General features: G+C 37.3%; 1 protein-coding gene across 2 annotated transcripts; it reads left to right on the forward strand.

The window, feature by feature from the left end:
* Positions 1 to 1,643: 1,643 nt before the first annotated feature.
* LOC139950013 (cholesterol 24-hydroxylase-like) lies at positions 1,644 to 20,258 on the forward strand. Of its 2 annotated transcripts, none has more exons than XM_071948638.1 (14): positions 1,644 to 2,328; positions 5,224 to 5,305; positions 6,075 to 6,152; positions 7,471 to 7,552; positions 7,997 to 8,163; positions 8,928 to 9,066; positions 10,406 to 10,516; positions 10,998 to 11,235; positions 11,752 to 11,824; positions 13,135 to 13,219; positions 13,566 to 13,676; positions 14,589 to 14,677; positions 14,800 to 14,866; positions 15,560 to 20,258. In XM_071948638.1, the coding sequence occupies exons 1-14, from the start codon at positions 2,223 to 2,225 to the stop codon at positions 15,698 to 15,700; spliced, it is 1,569 nt and encodes a 522-aa protein (XP_071804739.1). In that variant the 5' UTR covers positions 1,644 to 2,222; the 3' UTR covers positions 15,701 to 20,258. The 2 variants fall into 2 exon arrangements, with proteins under 2 accessions (XP_071804739.1, XP_071804740.1); XM_071948639.1 differs by lacking the exon at positions 1,644 to 2,328 and adding an exon at positions 4,839 to 4,957.
* The last annotated feature ends 288 nt before the right edge of the window (positions 20,259 to 20,546 follow it).

Below are 20,546 nucleotides of genomic sequence, written 5' to 3' on the forward strand. Positions count from 1 at the left end.
TTTTCCGTCATTGCATTTAGTAATCTCCGTCTGTGACAACCAAAACTTGAAACAAAATAGTTTATTTAAAATAAGACTAAAAATCAATGTTCATGTCATGGTCTATAAAACTGTAGGGTGTCGTCCTAGCTGGACGGGCTGGGTAACATGAAAAGTGACGTACACCGGTGTACATCACCTTGATCGTTCCCGGCGTTGGTCGATTATACAATAATATATAAGAGTTTGCGGTAACAGTTACCGCAAACTCTTCTATATCTTATCTCCACCATGCAAAGTTTCAAATCCTACTTATACAATAATACAAAGGTATAACAAAACAATTTTGCACGCTGTGACTGGGGTCCATGTGGGTTTTGTACACTCTCGAGTGCCATTATAATTTTCCCCTCGAGTGTACAAAACGCCATGGAACCCGTCTCAGCGTGACAATTGTAAACTGGCATGGTTTTGTTCTCATTCATGTTTTAAACATTGTGCACAAAATACTAAAATTAATATGCACAAAATATGCAGGAAAAACTTAAGTGACGGATATAAAAGTGGTGACGGAGATGACTTTAACACAGGAAACGGAACTGACCGTGACGGATATGCGGTGTGGCGGTTTCAACTTTCCGCCGTGTTCAGTTTTCCGAATGACTAAATACGGTAACATTACGTCATGCGACGCCTGCATGCGCACAGCAAGCGAAAGTAGTCTATTGTTAGAGCCGTACTGGTCCGGAAAACTGAACACGGCGGAAGACTGAAACCGCCACAACTGTCAAACTTTTATCATAGTATTATTACAACTTCGAGTTGCAGACGCCTCCTGGCGCGAAGTTAATATGTACCCGATAGTTCATGAATAATTTCACGCAACAAATCCTGAAAAACCCCAATAATATTATATTTAATGGGTTCTTCCACAGCGTTCGGAGATGACACTGAAAAAAGGTACGCTCCTTGAATTTGACTTAAACCGTAGTTCGTATGGGTTTATTTACTCATGCCTGGAGGTAACTGTTTACATGAAGCGAGGGATGTCACTGGTGCGTACAAACTGAATAACTTGTTAGGTGTTCGGGCCAACAGCCCGGAACACCTCTTATTTTTGTTCGGTTTTTTTTTTTTATTGATACTTATTCTTCTTCTTCTTCTTCTTCTTCTGTACGTCCCTTGTCCCCCTACAAAAACATCTTTCCAAACATCGTATGAACTTGAAACTTCACACATAGTTAGATATTTATTAGGAGAAGAAACCGTGTTAGTTAGGTCATGATGACGTCATCAATTCTTGAGTTATGAATATTCAAAGTTTATTAATTCAAAAAATCATAACTTTTGATCTACATGAGGGATTTTTACAATCGAAACATCATCGGAATCGTCATTGAAAACTCCGTAAACGCCCCACAGACATGACCCCATTTTGATGTTGTCTTCCGGCTCAAAAGAGAGGTTGAAAATTTCAAAATTCACGTCTAAAGAACAACGTAAATCCCCATTGGTATGTGCATAAACATTGCACGTAGGCATACACACAACGTGTAGTGTATTAGCGGTGCAGCAGAGCACGCTCCAGTAATCATCCATTCTGCTTACTAGCGGCGATTGTCCGCTAAAAAAATCACACTTTCCAAGCACATATAAAGTTGAAACTTCACACATAGTTAGATATGTATAAGGAGAAGAAACCGTTTGAGTTATGTCACGATGACGTCATCAATTCTTGAGTTATGAATTTTCAAAGTTTATTATTTCAAAAAATCATAACTTTTGATCTACATGATGGGTTGTTACAATCGACACATCATCGGAAAGTTCGTTAAAAACTCCGTAAATGCCTCGCAGACGTGATCCCATTTTGAGCTCGTCTTCTGGTTCAAAATCGAGTTTGAAAGTTCACAATTTCTTGTATAAAGAACTACGAAATTTCCCCATTGGTTGTGCGTAACACTTGTGGCGTACACGTGTAGTGTATTAGGCATAATTTATTTGGTGGCATGCTGCCAAGTTTGTTGTACTCTGTGCCATAGCGTGATATGCATAGAGCTATATAGCTATGCAGAACGCTGCGAAAACGATTTCATTTCAATCTTCAGCGTCAAATTGTTCAAATGTTACCCTTCTGATGGCTTAGTGGTCAATGTGGAATTGAAGACGAAGTTTCGCTGAGATGGCCACCTACTTCAGTGATTCGTGGGACTTTTAATTATGTGAGAAAACAACAGTACAAAATGACGAACATTGGTCATGTTTTGGTAAACACCGAGAAGAATAGAGACGTTACATCGATCGACCACTCCCCCCGGGTGAAGGGCGTTTTGGGCCCACGGAATTCACGTCAGTATTACGATATCTATTACTTCTTGAACTTAGCATAATCATCAATTGTTTTGATTATTTGTTAAAACAACTATCCAAGTTATTTTGAGTTAAATATTTTGAAGAAAAAAAATCTCTGAAATAACATAAGCCCTTTCAAACTTTCTCTAGTAGGAAAGGACGTTACGTAAACTAATCTATTTCTACCTCCATGCACAGACATGGATGTTACAATACAAAACTTTCAAAGAAAACAGAATGGTTAAAGCATAAGGCCCAAGCAATTAGGAGTGGTCTTGCTAAAATAAACTGCCGGATTAAACAAAACTTTAATACAAACAAATCAATAAAACAATCCAGATTTTCATCTTCTTCTTCTCTTCGTCCCTTGTCCTCGAACAAAAGCACACTTCCCAAACTCGTATGAACTTGAAATTTCGCACATAGTTAGATATGCATTAGGAGTGGAATAATGTGTTAGTTAGGTCATGATGACGTCATCCATTCTTGAGCAATAAAAATTCAAATTATTATTTCAAAAAATCATTTTTTTTGATCCACGTATTTTTTTTTTACTTCTTTTTTAAAATATTATCAATAGAGCGCGAAAAAGCTTCATGAAGAATAGTCTTCGTTCAAGGCGGTTAAAACATACATGCCCCTTACAGTCTTTTCTTCAGTCGTCAGTCAATATTTCCTAAGTTCATATTTCCTAAACTACATAAGCTATTTTGACAATCTGTACATCATATGAAAGGGCTTTACGTACTTGACAGAAATGGATATGTTGGTGAACTTTCGTTGACCTTTTGACCTGTTTAAACGGGAAGTGACTGTGAAATGATTTGAAAGGGCGTGGTTTATTGTCTTTTAGGTCGAAATAAACATCCTTTGATGCTTTACCATCACACCATACAAGTCTGGCAAAGGTCTGGTTTAAAACAAATATTACCGATGACGTCACCAAACATACACTTTTACTAGATGACGTAATCATGTGGTTTTGACAGTTTTTGTAATTTGAATCATTTATTACAAATCTTGAGAAAAAAGCAAGGTGTAATATTTGTTTTTTAATCCAGGCTTTTACTCCCGGAAACCGAACACCTTGAGTTTGTTCACAAACTCTCAATCTCTAGTTTATGTCTATTTTTATTAATTTGGGGGGGGGGGGGGGGGCCGGGGGTGCCTCATGCAATTATGTCCTCTATGCAGTACTATCCGGAGGACATTATTGCATATGCAACAATGTTCGCCGGACGGTTTTGTACATGCAATCGTGTCCGCCCGGACGCTGCTGCATAATGCAAATGTGTCCGCCCAGACACATTTGCATATGCAGTTGTGTCCGCCCCGTGCAAAACCGTCCAGCAGTAAATTAAACGCCCTTGGTCGACGAAACACGTTCGCCATATTTTTTTAAAAGCTTAGTGCATGTCATGTTCGGCATTCGCTGCAATCATATAATACGTGAATATTCATGCTAAATAATATACGTAGGTTCGCAGTGCATGCACGCTATCTCTGCTTGCGCGCGCACATGTACAGTCATGTTTTTGCATAGTCCCGGACACGATTGCATATGCGGACACAACTGCATCTGACAGGGGCTGAAAAAGTTCGTGACGGTATCTGACATAAAACCTCGGGACAAACATTTCCCGACAAGAAAACGTAAAGAATTGAATGGTCTATAATTGCATAATAATTGGTTTTCCGGGGGTTAACATTGATAGGTTCGGGAAAATAAATAACATGTCACACTTTTTTTTCTTTACTTCTGTTGTCCTTCATTATTGGAATTAGTCCACACACATTTTTTTCTCGCAAAACGGGATTTCTGTCTATACCTGTGTTATAGGGACACATAATATAGACACACTGGAGAATGACGTCCCTACTACATTCGTTGAAAAAAATAATAAAACCAGCCTGTCCCGCAGTTTGGTGATTGTTGATTAGAGATCAGGACAAGTGATCACACCCATAATGTATGTGTGGTGATGCTTGCATGCCAAGTCGTGAATGTTTTCTAGTCTCATAGGCCTACAACATGATAATTTTGGGTCACACGTCGTATTTTATTTTTACTAGCAGAACTTGGATTCATAGTCGTGAATTTGTCATTATTTTGTGTCAATATATTATTGTTTGACTTTGGGCACAATAAATTGTCAGGAGTTCAGTGTCCAAGCCCCCCCCCCCCCCCCCCCCTCAGGCACCTGAGAGTCAAGCCGGTGTGGCAGGATATTTTGTCCCCCGATTCGGCAAGTGTGTACAACCTACTTTTGATAGCGCCCTCTTTTCAATCATCCTCCAAAGCGTGTTTATTTTCCAATTCCCTGGGACACCGGATGTAGACTCTGTACCCCTGGATATTGTCCCCCAATAATATAGGAATGCTGATAGCGCCCTCTTTTGAATCATTCTCTTCCAGCAACAACGTTAACTTTCTAAGTGGTGGACAGGATCTCCGAGTCGGGGGACAGATTTTCCCTGGACACCAAAAGCCAAACCTTTGGTTTGGACACCAGATTCCAAAAGCACCAAAGTGTCCTCGCTAACAAAAGATCAACGGCATAATAAGCAACACGTAGCAAACCAACTAAAGTTGAAGGTCACCGAGTATTACGGAAGTTGTAATAAGGTCATCAATTGTTAGTCCAAGGTCTATTCATTGAAATTATTGCTGGAATGCCGTGTCGGTGTATATAGGTTGTATTGTAATTCTTGCACACCAGCCTTTCTGTGTGCAACTATATCCACTGAGAATTAGTTATGTCACCAAAATTGAACAAAATCTATTCGGTTCGATCTCCAAACACCAAGCTGCTTTGTACCGGTAGGCCCTCCTTCTAAAAATGGGTGCCGATATGTTTACAGTCATGTTTCTTGTCCCTGTGATTTGCATAGGTGTTTTGTTTTTGGCTTTCGTGATGTTCCTTCACCATCAGCATAGGAAGTTTGCGCATATCCCAGCACCGCCAAGGGAAAGGTGAGTGGAGGTCGACTATGTGAACAGTATTGGGGGCCGAGGTCGACTATGTGAACAGTATTGGGGGCTAGGGCCGATTTCACAGCGAAGGAATGCAAATTGACCCATGTACATTTTTTCAGTGAATCAAATAGTGTGATAATGATTGTACTGATTTATTATTTGCTTTCCTACATTGCATTTGTCTCTAACTATTTCTGAGTCAGCTGCATGAAATAAAAATATCGTTTTACCTGTATTATTTTTAGCTCTTCGTGAAATCGGTCCATGGGTTGGATTTCAAAAAGAAAAACAAGTGTCGACTTATCTCGAGTTTCCTAACATAGGACTAGCATTAAGTTTGTAATAGGCCTACCTCCTAAAGTTAACTCTCTATCCCCCAACAGGGCTCGAATTTGGAGGTAGGTCTACCATCAAGACCACAGGGATTGTATCGCCAAATGTTTACTGGTGTTGTTAACTGGACCAGATAATACAACTTACACTTTTTTTTATAAGAGAAGTTAAACATGCAGAAAGTGTATATTATAGCTAGGCCGGATGTTATAAAAACGATAATGCACAGTTATGTGGTTGTATTGTTAGCAGCTACCAGATAGCTGACATTGTCAGTTCCGGTGTGCTGTTTGACTATTATTTCCAATCAGCTCCGTCTGTCCCTTCCTGCTTGGACACTGAAAGTGATTGTATGCATAAGCGATTTAGCAACCAAGCCAAAAGCTAGACTTGACTTGTTAATTTCAATAATTTGTTGTTGACTTTCCACCAGTTTCTTCACCGGTCATTTGAACATGCTCGTCGGCTACAAGAAGAGGAACATGTGCATGTCTGATGGCTTTATAGACATGTAAGTAAACTCCTATATAGCATGGTCGCGTATTGAGGAAAGGCTCAAGTTATGTCGCATAGTTAACAATAAAGGTCAGGTTTGGATCGAAAGCTAAGGCCATCCTACCCATTATTCATTATTTCACAGTAAACTAGTTAGTGATAGATTAATCAACATTTTTATATCGCCTCTACAGAAGATCGAGGCGCTTTACAATACATTTTTATTTGTAAAAATCAACAATTAATTATACAGTGAAAGTACACTGCACAATAGCAAATACCATTATCATAATATGAAGATACACACAAAAATATACTGCAAGTAAACAAATTCTACAAGACAGCAAATTAATGTTCAAAGATAGTGAAGTTAGACTACTAATAATGTTTATTTTAAAAATATGTACTTACAGAATAAAACGTTCAGTTACGACTAAAAGATTAAGAAACTGAATTACAACAAAGCAGCAGTTGTTCACAAAGATTATGAAACACCTGCAAATATTAATGATTTAGTTTTATACCCTGTACACCAATGTGTGTCAGTATATGTCTACCTTCCTGAGTTCGGGGAAAAAAAATCACAAACATTTTAGTCGGGTGGGATGGAACCCACGACCTTTGCAATATTATAGAGCAGTATCATACAAAATAGACCACCAAGATTGCCCAGTAGCTAGCCGGAGTCAATCAGTTAAATCCTGTTTACTTTTTTGCAACGATTTAATGTTGAATCGGGAAAAAGAATAAGTAATTTGTTTGAACCTTCACCGGTGCTTTCCCGAGTTTTGTAAAGCCGGCCTCAGGTGGACGTACGATTTTCTTGCGCCCGCAACAAACCGTCAGCAACACGCAGACTATTATGCTCAGGTCACACCAACTGAGAAATCGTGCGCCTGCGATTGGTTCCCGACCGTCCGGAACACGTCGTACAAGTTGAACTTGTTCTACTCTTGCGACTGTTATTTTTTTTTCTGGCGGCGACTGGTTCAGATTGTCTTAAAATTATCAAAATTACGCTTAGGTCGTAAATAATCGCTGACTGAAAAGTTCCCGATGGTCTTGGCTCAGGCGCAGTGTGATCCTGAAAAGTCAGTCGCCGACTGTTTTTGTTGACGCAAGGTCGACCTGAGGCCGGCTTAAGAAACAAACAAACAACAAACAAACAGGCATTACTAAGGATACTATCGTTCGGTAAGACTTAGTCTTCCTTTGAAAAGGTGTCTAACAATAGGTCTACAATAAAAAAAAATTAAAAGCATAATAGTCTTCTTATTAACACTCAGCAGTCACTTACTGCCCATCACGTTATTTACATTTTGTGTCTGTTTTAGAATGAGAGAATATGGTCCGATCTTCCATGTGTTTTTGCTCTTCAAACCGATGATCGTAGTGTTAGATGCAGAGTTTGTCAAGGTATGCAAAAACAACATTTTAAAGTGAAAGAATCCAGTGATTATGGCCATGAAGTAATAAAATTATTATAAAGGCAACGGACACTATCACTCACTTGAAAAAAATATTAGCATAAAAACCTACTCGGTAACAGGCCATGGACAGCTAGCTGTTGATCGCAAAACACATCGCGAGAAACGGCTCCCTCCTCTGATAGTTTTTCAGAAAGAGGTAATTTCTCACACACAAAAAATTGAGTTAAATTCGAGACCTTGGTTTCGAATCCAAGCATCTGAAAGCACACAACTTGTTTTATTTTTGTACTTTCAATTAAACCGGAATGAAACGAAAAATAACGAAATGAAAGAGTCACATTGATGAGTGGCTATAAAAATAAAAAAGTAATTTAACGACATATTTGCGAATTATTTGCCGAAATATTGTTATTTTTTCTCATGATCCAAGGAAATTCTGTGTACAGACTCCATGCTCCACAGAAAGCCGTACCATTTCTATGGGGTTTTCATGAAGTTATTTGGTACGCGACTTATGGGCGATAGCATCCTTTGTGAATTAAATCCAGCAGTTCATGGACCAAAGAGGTTGCTACTGAATCCCGCATTTCACAAAAGGTAAAGCATTGCATTTCAATAAAGCCTTAAAAACTGTAAATATCTGTTTATGGTTTAAACACCAAATGTTGTATACTTTCAATAACACGTTTGCATGATAAACATGCCTGTCAATTTAACGCATTCATGTACTCGTATTATTTGTAGCATTCAAACATAATATACCATAGTCCATGTTATAGTTTCTGTGGCGCAACATGCTGCCAATCCAGCCAGGAACACAGGGGCGAACCCCTTCTATTTCCAAGTGAATCGCGAGGGCGTACCCCATGCTATTAAAGGAACACGTTGCCTTGGATCGGTCGAGTTGGTCTTTGAAAAGCGTTTGTAACCGTTTTTATAAAATGCATATGGGTAGAAAGATGTTGTAAAAGTAGAATACAATGATCCACACAAACATGCCTCGAAATTGCGTGGTTTTCCTTTTACCTCGTCGACTAACACGTCGGCCATTTATGGGGGTCAAAATTTTGACTCCCATAAATGGCCGACCATGTTAGTTCGCACAGTAGAAGGAAAACCACGCAATTTCGAGGCAAACTTGTGTGGATCATTGTATTCTACTTTTAAAACATCTTTCCAACCTTATGCATTTTATAAAAAACGGTTACAAACGCTTTTGTTTTGACCAACTCGTCCGATCCAAGGCAACGTGTTCCTTTAAGGCAGTTCACCTAGAAAGTATTGTGGGAGTATACATTGAAACGACCGTTCTCCAAAAGTTAAATCACTGTGACTTATTTGTGTTGGTGTTCTTGTTCCAGATACTTGGTGGATTTGATGCATCAGTTTAACGCCAGTGCAGACCTTCTGATTGATAAACTCAGCAATAAAGCTGACGGCAAGACAGAGGTGGCCATGTTGGATGAATTTAATAGAACAACACTGGATGTAATTGCTAAAGTATGAACATTTAATCAATCAATATCAACTACAAATAATTATAATTACATGTAGATTAACTCAATAGGATCATAATTTGATAGTGTGGAAACATATCAGGTGAATATATAGGAGTTCGGTAACTCGGATTTTGCTCACGGTAAGTACAGTTGCTTGCCCTGTGGTTTTACACATAAACAGTCTCACTAAAAAAAGAACTAATTCAACAAACCACATCCAATTTGCTTCCAATGGTTTACCAAATGCAATGTAAAACAGACTATATTATATTATGGCTCGCAACATTGGAGTTCAATTGAAACTAAATTTGAGCTCTTAGTACAGCTACTGTTTAGAAAGAGGACCTGAGATCTTGTTGAACCAGTCAAACTATCCTTGCTCTAAGGTTACTAATTGAGACTAAACAGTCTCACTTTAAAGGCAGTGGACACTGTTGGTTATTACTCAAAATAGTTATTAGCATAAAACCTCACTTGGTAACGACTAATGGGGAGAGGTTGATAGTATAAGTCACTGTGAGAAACGGCTCCCTCTGAAGTGACATAGTTTTCGAAAAAGAAGTAATTTTCCACGAATATGATTTCGAGACCTCAAGTTTACAATTTGAGGTCTCGAAATCAAGCATCTAAAAGCACACAACTTCGTGTGACAAGGGTGTTTTTTTCTTTCATAGGCATCTCGCAACTCCGACGACCAATCGAGCCCAAATTTTCACAGGTTTGTTATTTTATGCATATGTTGAGATACACCAAGTGAGAAGACTGGTCTTTGACAATTACCAAAAGTGTCCACTGTCTTTAAAAGCACTAACCACAATAAACCACATCGCAAAGTAGCGTATTTAATGTGGCTTGCCAATGAAAATCACTAACAGGGCTCACAATATTAATGTTAAATGTAATCAATGCCACCTCTTTTTTAGTCTTAATCATCACTCACAGTGATTTCTATATAATTATACAAACTCTGGTGTTTCCGCTCAGCAGAGTGTGATTTCTAGTCCCAGTCGTGACACTTGTGTCCTTAATCAAGACACTTAACCATGGCTTTGTCCTCGGACGGGACGTAAAACTGTTGGTCCCGTGTGTTGTGTAACGCACGTAAAAGAACCAAGTGCAGTTATCGAAAAGAGAGGTTCGCCCGGGGTTCCTGGCTGTGGCTGCTGAACGCATCGTAGCATTTTTGGGTCGAAGAATTCATAACTTCAATAACCTACCTTTCTGTTAGAAGGTTAGGCCCAATATTAAAGCGCCTTGAGTACAGTGTTGGTAGATACGTACGCTATATAAGTCTTCGATATTATTGTAATGTTTTGTTATAAACTATACTTCTTAAAAAGGTAGCGTTCGGGATGGACCTCAATGTATTTGACGAGAAATCTCCCGTCACCGAAGCAGTTACAAAGTGTTTGAATGGTATGAGTACTGCTTTCAATGTACCATTCATGCAGGTAAATTTAATGCAATATTATTTGATATAATGTTTGTGTATTTTTTTTGTCATTATAAAGAGTAGAGAGCGGAGTTCCACATGGATTTGTGCGTGGTCAATTACTTTTCTTCTACATCAATGAACTTCCAACAATTGCAAATGTACATACCTATCTGTATATCTTTTTTAAATATCAGATAACCGAGAATATGAACTGGTAGGCCTGTATTATAACACTCTTTCGCCAATAATTTTCACACTATATAAAAATACAAAAATATTGTTTGAAAATTCTCCTTTACCGTTTTTTTCTTTTTAGTGGAAATAATTCTACTAACTGGTTGTTATCTTTAACTTGAATATGAATATCTGAGATTGATTCTGACTAAGAAACATGAGTGGTCTAAAACTACTCACTGAATCTCAGCAGGATCTCAAACACCACGGGATTGATTTTGCACTAATTATAATTTTCTCAAAATGTACTTGAACATTTCCAGTTGAATCCATTTCCTGCTGCTCGTAAATACAAACAAGAAGTTCGAGACAGCATCAAATTTCTGAGAGAAGCTGGAAGGAAATGCATCGAGCAAAGACTGGAAGCAATGCAGCGGGAGGATGAAGTGCCTCAAGATATCTTAACATACATCTTAAAGTCAGTGACTGGAGTGTCTGGAAAAGATTATAAAGACCAGATGGAAAACGTCATAGATGAGTTTGTGACCTTCTTTGTTGCTGGTAACGAGAAACTCTCTTTTTTTGCAATAATTTAATCAATCAATCAGTTAATCGATCACCAATTAATCAGTCAATCAAAAATCATTTATAGAGCGCCAATATCAAAAGTTTGCTCTAAGGTGCTGAGGTATAGTTTAATGGGTAGTGAGCATGCGAGCCTAAAGGAGTGTCTTGAATTATATTAGTGAGCTTGCATGTCTTACTTGTATAAGAAGCTCATCCCACATAGGGGCATCGGAGAATGTCATTTTTAGCTTGGTTTAAGATTAATTCGAAGATTCCCTTAGTGTTGCACAAGTGCTCTCAGATGTCTTATAGCCCGAAGTTTACACTTTTCTTTAAAACTACGATGCTTACAATGTTTTATACTATCAACAGATCTTCACTGCTCGTTACAAGTAAGTTTTTTTGTGCCAACAATTATTATTTCCAGTAACTACCTATTAGTGTCTAGTGACTTTAAGAACGAGCAGTTTTGTAGTCTAACTATATTAATTATCTTTTCTCTTTGGTCAGGTCAAGAGACTACTGCTAATTTGTTGAGTTTCACATTGCTAGAACTTGGACATCATCCAGAAATTATGCACAGGTATGAACATGTTTTGGAAGCAATTATAATGTTATTGTTTATTGATATATTTGTGCTTCTTATGTATTATGAAGTATTATTGTTTCATTGATTGATGAATGTATTGATTGGTTAATTGATATTGATTTTATTAAAAAAATAACAGATACGATGAGCTACGGGAGGTAATACAAAGAAATTAAATCGATAACATACATTCAAACAAAAACAAAAAACTATAAATGTTTGTTTATTTATTTATTTATTTATTTATTTATTTATATTTATTTATGTTTATATCGTGTACATTGATTGATAGTTTGTTTGATGATTGATTGATTGATTCATAGGCTGATCGATCAGTTTTTTTATAAGTTTTTAATTCAGATGTTTTGTATAGTTTTTTGTATTTTTTTTGTATGGGGTTCTTTATAAAGGCTTACTAAAGGCAGTGGACACTATTGGTAATTACGCAAAATAATTATTAGCATAAAACCTCGAGTAATGGTAACGAGGAATGGGGAGAGATTGACATTATAAAACATTGGGAGAAACAGCTCCCTCTGAAGTAACATAGTTTTCGAGAAAGAAGTAATTTTCTATGAATTTGATTTTGAGACCTTAGAATTAGAATTTGAGGTCTCGAAATCAAGCATCTGAAAGCACACAACTTCGTGTGACAAGGGTGTGTTTTTCGTTCATAGTTATCTCTCAACTTCGACAACCAACTGAGCTCAAACTTTCACAGGTTTGTTATTTTATGCATGTTGAGATACACAAAGTGAGAAGGCTGGTCTTTGACAATTACCAATAGTGTCCAGTGTCTTTAAAGGAACACGTTGCCTTGGATCGGTCGAGTTGGTCTTTGAAAAGCGTTTGTAGTCATTTGTTATAAAATGCATATGATTAGAAAGATATTTTAAAGGTAAAATATAATGATCCACACAAGTATCACTCGAAATTGCGTGGTTTTTCTTTTACCTCGTCGATAAACACGGTCGGCCATTTATGGGAGTCAAAAAATGTTGACTCCCACAAATGGCCGACCGTGTTAGTTCGCAAAGTAAAAGGGAAAACCATGCAATTTCGAGGCAAATGTGTGTGGATCATTGTATTCTACTTTTAAAACATCTTTCTAACCATATGTATTTTATAACAAACGGTTACAAATGCTTTTCAAAGACCAACTCGACCGATCCAAGGCAACGTGTTCCTTTAACTTTCCACTCGCCATATAATTATTGTGATTTGAAAATTATATAAACATTAAGCCGTATATGAACATAATGCAATCTGAAATAATGTGAATCAATGTCGTTTGATTGTAACAGATTGAAAACTGAGGTAGAGTCAGTGTGTGGTGATAGGGATTATTTGGAATACAGCGATGTTGTCAAACTCAGTTACATGATGCAGGTACGTATAATGCAAGATAGGGCAACACGATAACTAGTATGACTTGGGCACATGTAAGGGCTACACAAAACGTGAACATTTGTATGTATATAGCAAGCAAACCATTATGAATGACTACTACATGACTTCACCTATATAAGGTAGTACAAAATGTACACACTGAGTCTCGGGAATTACCGCAACAGCCGAGTTCACATAACATCAAAACTCCATGAAGTTGGCTTGTGCAAACTTGATTGTTTAATCCCAGTTCATACTTCATACGAATGCCCTGCGAGTTATGACGAAAAAAATTCGAAAACAAAAACTCAACATATTGTTATTTTCCTAACTGTCTTTACTCAAGGTTTTGAAGGAAGCACTGCGTCTCTGGCCTCCTGTAGTGGGCACTGGGAGGGAGCTTGCACATGACGTCACAGTCAAAGGCTACAAAATACATAAAGGGAGTCTTGTTGCAGTAAGTGTAATGACAAAAAAACACCTTATAAGTAAATGCCTGGTGGTCTTTTCATTTCCATTGTGCAATTACATTAATATAAACCAATTTCTACGTGTATAATATGCATCTCAATATTGTCAGACCTTCAGACCCGTTTGAGCAAGTGCTTTATGGCGTCAGGAACCACCGAAAGCGCCCCCAAATGACGTTAAAGGCAGTGGACACCATTGGTAATTGTCAAAGACTAGCCTTCAGAGTTGGTGTATCTCAACATATGCATAAAATAACTAACCTGTGAAAATTTGAGCTCAATCGGTCATCAAAGTTGCGAGATAATAATGAAAGAAGAAAACACCCTTGTCACACGAAGTTGTGTGCGTTTAGATGGTTGATTTCGAAAACCTCAAGTTCTATATCTGAGGTCTCGAAATCAAATTTGTGGAAAATTACTTCTTTCTCGAAAACTATGGCACTTCAGAGGGAGCCGTTTCTCACAATGTTTTATACCATCAACCTCTCCCCATTACTCGTCACCAAGAAAGGTTTTATGCTAATAATTACTTTGAGTAATAACCAATAGTGTCCACAGCCTTTAAGACATATCAACTTATTAAGTGCATTGCTGATAGCCACAAGTTGTCATGCTAGTGTCTGCTACTGAAAACTTTCGACTTATTAGAAAGGGTCTGGTTAACTAGACCGCTGTGGGCCAGGATATTTCAAAAAAGCTGTGTTGAAGATAATATTATAATACTATCATTAACATTTTTTGATGAGATATGGTAGACAATAAAATCAGGTAGGCCTACTAGTTACTACTGCTTGATTTGGGTGTTTGTACAGATTTACCCAAATCTATGGTGTGTCCACCATATTTCAAAACATGGCTTTGTATTATTAAAAAGCCTACGTTATTATGATTCCCTGTAGGTGAACACGTTTGTTATGGCAAGAATGGAGGAATATTTCCACGACCCCATGCAGTTTGATCCCGATCGTTTTAATGCCAGCAATGACAAGTAAGTCAAGTCCTACGTCACACGTGTATCTCAAAGGTTAGAACATCAAATTGTTCTCGACTATCCCAAAACCGAACTCGGCCAAGATGAATTAAGAATATTATTTTGTTTAACCCTTTCAGACCACAGTATGCCTACTTTCCATTTTCATTGGGCAGCCGTAATTGTATTGGTCAACAGTTTGCCATGGTGAGTCAACTTATAATAATCATTACAATATATTGAATGTTTATGATAGCACTGTGACATGAATTGTTTTTTAATTAGGACCGTAAGATTCAGAAGGATGGCCAGTCGAGTGTGTATTCCCAGTAACTTTATAGAGCCACAAGTAATCTAATTAACTCTTCTTGGCTTCAAAAACGTCGATATTAACTCTTTAGAGCCAAAACCCTTTCGGTACAGAAAAAAAAACAAAAATTCACAGATTTACAAATAACCTACAGGGTTTACAGAAGGTTGTGGTGAAAGACTTCTTTTGAAATATTATTCCATGAAATGCTTTACTTTTTGAGAAAACAGTTAAAAAAACAATAAATTCTCGATATCGAGAATTACGGATTTATTTTAAACACGGCGAGACGTGCGGATACAAGGGTGGGTTTTCCCGTTGTTTTCTCCCGACTCCTATGACCGATTGAGCCTAAATTTTCACAGGGTTGTTGTTTTACATAGAAGTTGTGAATACACATAGTGTGGGCCTTGGACAATACTGTTTACCGAAAGGGTCCAATGGCTTTAAGTGCCAACCTCGTTCATGGACAATATATAATGTCTTCAGATAGGTTTGGGTTTTAGGGCCGTGGCAAATGCGTACTCCACCTTTTAAGTTTTACGATTTCCTAAACTATGCATCCCTTCATGATTTTTTTTTCCACACAGATCGAAGCCCGAGTTCTCTTGGCCAAGTTGCTCCATCGATTCAACTTTTGCCTTGTACCAGGTCAAGGTCATGGCGTCATTGATGATGTTACCATAAGACCCTTCGGTCGATGTAAAAACTACATCCGACCTGTGGAGTAGGAGCTATTACATGTGGTTATGGAGAATTAGATATAAATTTTGGATCCCCAAAATTTGAATCAGATTGTGTATTCCAATTACGGATTGTCCTAAGAGAACATTGGAGCTCTAGATTTTTGGTGATCTCTATTCCTTCCTGGAATGAAGTTTTGAATTGTAAGCTTTTTTGTATATATCTACAATATTACTAAACAAATCGAACTGTTACAAAAACCAGAGCCATACGTTGTCATTTAACGGATTTGGGTACTACTTTTTGTAACACAAAACACAATGTCCGGAGATTAACATTAAACTTACACTGTTTGAAGACAATGTCAGTATAAAGCTTACCTTTATATTTTACTAGCTGAGGTGCTGTAGTTTTTGAGAAATTTTTAGCATGTAAACGTATTTTATTATTTAATAATGGTCGTCTCCTGAGACAAAGGCGTCTGCTGTGACAACAATTTGTTTCGTGACTTGTTTTATTCATTTCTCAAAAACTACAGCACCTCAGCAAGTATCATTTTAAGGGAAACTTTCTACCATCATTATCTTCAAACGATGTAAGTTTAATGTAAATATGTGGACATTGTTTTTAGTCTCCTACAAAAGTATCCAAACTCTTTAAGTCACTTAAATTCACAGGGTGCCTTTTCAGTGAATCAGTGATACAAATTTTGTTAATAAAATAGTTTTTTTTTATTATCTATCATTAATCATCAATTTATTTCGGGTTGAAATAATATGTATAGAACTGGATTCGAACCTGCGACCACCGACGTTATGTGCCACTGCTCGATGGAGTGATTGCATGAAGGGTGCATGAAACAGAATTAGACTTTCGTTTTTAGTGTACATGGATACAGTACGTTCATAATGTCGGTGAAATAAAGTTCAATTCGAATCATCCTTTTGTATTTCTATATGTTGGTGAAAAAAAAGAGAATAATAAACAAATGTCTGGAACAGTAAGTATTTTCACATTACAAGTTGTGGCCGACACCATGTAACTTATAGAATTTGTTTAATTATTTATCATTAATCATCAATTTATTTAGGGTTGAACAACGGAATAATATGTCTGCCCTATAGTTTAGACCTGTTTAGAATAATAAAATTATTTTGATTGTTATTTGTTTAGAAATGACTCTTCTCTTTCAAGCACTTGACATTTTGTGCAGGGGTCGGGCTTAGACGCAAGGATTTGCTGGTAGGCTTGATGTTAAAGGGTTTTGGTATTCAAATACCAATACTGTTAATTATGTTGTAGGCCTGCATGCTAAAATAACGTTCGTCTAACCGAGACGAAATTTATGTTCGTGCCATTTCTTTACCAATTTCTCAAAAACTACAGCACCTCTGTAAGTTATAATTAGGGGGAGCTTTCTACCATCATTGTCTTTAAAATGTGTGAGTTTAATGGAAATCTGTGAACGTGGTGTTTTGTGTCCCACAAAAAGTTGGACACCTTTGGTAGTTGTCAAAGACCAGTCTTCTCAGGTGTATCTCAACATATGCATAAAATAACAAACTACGAAGTTGCAAGATAATACTGGAAGAGAAAAACCCTTGTCAAACTAAGTTGTGTGCTTTCAGATGCTTGATTTCGGGACCTCAAAATATAATTCTGAGGTCTTAAAATCAAATTCAAATATTTTATAGCAAAATTACTTCTGTCTCGAAAACTACGTTGTATGCTTCAGAGGGAGCCGTTTCTCACAATGCTTTTACTACCAACATCTTCCTGTTGCTGGTTACCAAGTAAGTTTTTATGCTAACAACTATTTTGAGTCATTACCAATAGTGTCCAGTAATTTTAAGCAAGTTTTTGCCTCAGGATACTAAGCTGTCATGTGAAGTTCAGTCATCTCATTCAGTGAAACATGCACTTGTGTAGAACCAAAAAAGCGTTCTACATTATCAATTTGTAACAAAGATTAAAAATGTAGTTGTAAGATTCGCTTTAAAATTTAAATCAAATTTTCTGGGTCAAACCGGACTTATCTTTTTGCTGAGCTATATGGTATGAAGACAAAATAAAAAGGTAAATCTTTTCACTCGGCAATATTTCGGGTAATGTAAAACCTGTCTAAGATTGGACAGGCCAACTGGTGAGAAATTTTTAAAGGGACACACCGGCTCACCGTGTACGCAGTTTAGGGCTGTATAATCATAAATAATGTTTTTGTAAATGGTTGCTGTAAAAAAAAAATCGTGAGTTATTCAAAAGCGTCCTTGTGAGAATGTATTTTGAAATGTAAGCGTAGCTGCAAATCTTGAAACATAAGCCTAGCTTGACTCGGGATTGAAAGCGTAATTTTTGATTTTAGCGTAACAAACCTAAATGATGTATATGGATTGTATGGATATGGAGTAGCTGCGTAGCTTGGAACGTAACCATATCTTTTGGATCGTAACCATATCTTTTGGAAAGTAAGCATATCTTGGAACGTAAGCATAGTTGGGTATCTTGGAACGTAAACGTAGCTGCGTATGGATCGTAAGCATAGCTGAGAAGCTGTGTAGCTTAGAACGTAATCTTATCTTTTGGAACGTAAGCATATCTTGGAACGTAAGCGTAGCTGGGTATCTTAGAACGTAAACGTAGCTGCGTATGGATCGTAAGCATAGCTGAGAAGCTGTGTAGCTTAGAACGTAATCTTATCTTTTGGAACGTAAGCATATCTTGGAACGTAAGCATAGTTGGGTATCTTGGAACGTAAACGTAGCTGCGTATGGATCGTAAGCATAGCTGAGAAGCTGTGTAGCTTAGAACGTAATCTTATCTTTTGGAACGTAAGCATATCTTGGAACGTAAGCGTAGCTGGGTATCTTAGAACGTAAACGTAGCTGCGTATGGAACGTAAGCGTAACTTGACTCATGTTTAAAAGCGTACCTTTTGTATATAAAGCGTAACTTGAGACGGAACGTAAGCAAAACTTACGTCAAAAGAACGTAAGTCAAAAATTTTGACTCCCATAAATGGCCGACCGTGTTATTGGACGAGGTAAAAAGAAAACCACGCAATTTCGAGGCATAATTGTGTAGATCATTGTATTCTACTTTTACATCATCTTTCTAACCATATGCATTTTATAACAAACGGTCACAAAACGCTTTTCAAAGACCAACTCGACCGATCTAAGGCAACATGTTCCTTTAATTTGTCATGCTTAGAAACAGAGTTTCTGCGAAATAATGTGTACTTGTGGTAATGGCGTCATCTAGTTATTTGCAAATTATTTGACATTGTATTCAAATAAGTAATAGACGAGGTGACCTGCGACATCACATGTTTACAAAAGGGCCACAGAGCCTGCTGGACTTACTGCAGGCACGATTTGTACACAGCTCAGTGGAAGAACACATAAACTCTTATAGTTTATGGAGATTGCACTGTCTAATTCTTATCAACTGTTGATATGATGAAAGGGGGCACATCTCAAAACTTGTCCAGCTTTTACTTTCATAACTCTTGCTTTTATGTGGAAATTATGACACAAAATGTCAACGTCCCCATAGGTTCAGTTAAGTATCTTGCCTGCCAAAATACTCAAGAACGTACAAGGTCACGCTAATTGTGAAACAAGGTTCACATGGTCTATACATAAATACACATATGCTAATATAAAATACACTAGCCCTGAAGAAACTCCGTTTGCAATGCTGGATGCTAAATGTTTAGTATGGTGTTCTGGGGACAATTCTGAAATGCATTAGCTGTGAACAAATAAGTTTCAGTTTGTGTTGAGTCAGCCGTATAGGCCTCTTCTTCTTCTTCTTCTTGTCCCGTTATGTCGAGAAAAAAACTGGATGGATTCAGAATATGGCTTTGTTTGTTATGTGGTGTTAGGTGTTTTTGTTCGCTTGCCCTGAATTATTACATAAACAATTATTATTGTTACGTAAAGTCTGAATGTTTTTGGAAACGCAGACATGCGAGCACAATATCGATGAGAATTGAACAGTGTGATTAAATAAACATTTCAAAATTGGTTTGAAACAAAAACCGTGAAGATCACCGAATGACATTATGATACAAAACTTGCACGGTGTCATGATGATGATAAAAAAAAAAATCCCTTGAATACAATTCTGTCTCAAATTTCATATTTGATGGGAATAAAATAATATAGTTTCGCGTTTCGGGTTAATTGCTCAGTGAGCGTTTTGTTGAACAAACAAATTAATGGTATCAATATCATGCAAAATGTGTATTCGTTTTTTCCACTATTTTCTGGTGACCAAGATGGCCGATTTCAAACATCAAAAGGTTTGTCAGTTTGTGTATATGTGGTGGATTACACACTGCCAGCAACTGTTTTTTAGCAAAAAAAATTCTGTAATGTTCCTTTAAGCGAGTGAATAAAGTAACTGGTACTGATATCAGCGGGTTGACAGTTTTCTAAGTCTTTAATGCTGAACAAAATTGAAACCTGATTCTGTCAAATGAAACTCACCATTGGTATGAATATAGCGTAGGCGGTATGCGAACTCTAGTTATAACATTTATCCTGTTTACTGGTGCTTAAATGCACTGGACACAATTGGTAATTACTCAAACAATTGCTACCGTCAAAAACTTACTTGGTGACAAGCAATAGAGAGCTGTTGATAAAACATTGTTAGAAAACGGCTCCCTCTGAAGTAACCTATAGTTTTGAGAAATAAGATATTTTCCACTAAAACCTTTGAATTTGGTTTCGAGACCTCAGAATAAGATTTGAAGGTCTCGAAATCAAGCATCTGAAAGCACACAACTTCGTGATGTGTTTTTTTCTTTCATTATTATCTCGCAACTTCGACGACCAATTATGTTCAAATTTTCACAGGTTTGTTACTTTGTGCATATGTTGAGAT

The sequence above is a fragment of the Asterias amurensis genome, chromosome 17 (assembly GCF_032118995.1).
Source record: "Asterias amurensis chromosome 17, ASM3211899v1".
NCBI classification, from domain to species: Eukaryota; Metazoa; Echinodermata; class Asteroidea; order Forcipulatida; family Asteriidae; genus Asterias; species Asterias amurensis.

Bases quoted from the DNA above. Each gene is read 5' to 3' on its own strand.
- LOC139950013 (XM_071948638.1), top strand. From the start codon at position 2,223: ATGACGAACATTGGTCATGTTTTGGTAAACACCGAGAAGAATAGAGAC. The intron at 11,825-13,134 runs GTATGAACATGT...TGATTGTAACAG, and splicing joins CATCCAGAAATTATGCACAG to ATTGAAAACTGAGGTAGAGT. The intron at 13,677-14,588 runs GTAAGTGTAATG...GATTCCCTGTAG, and splicing joins ATAAAGGGAGTCTTGTTGCA to GTGAACACGTTTGTTATGGC.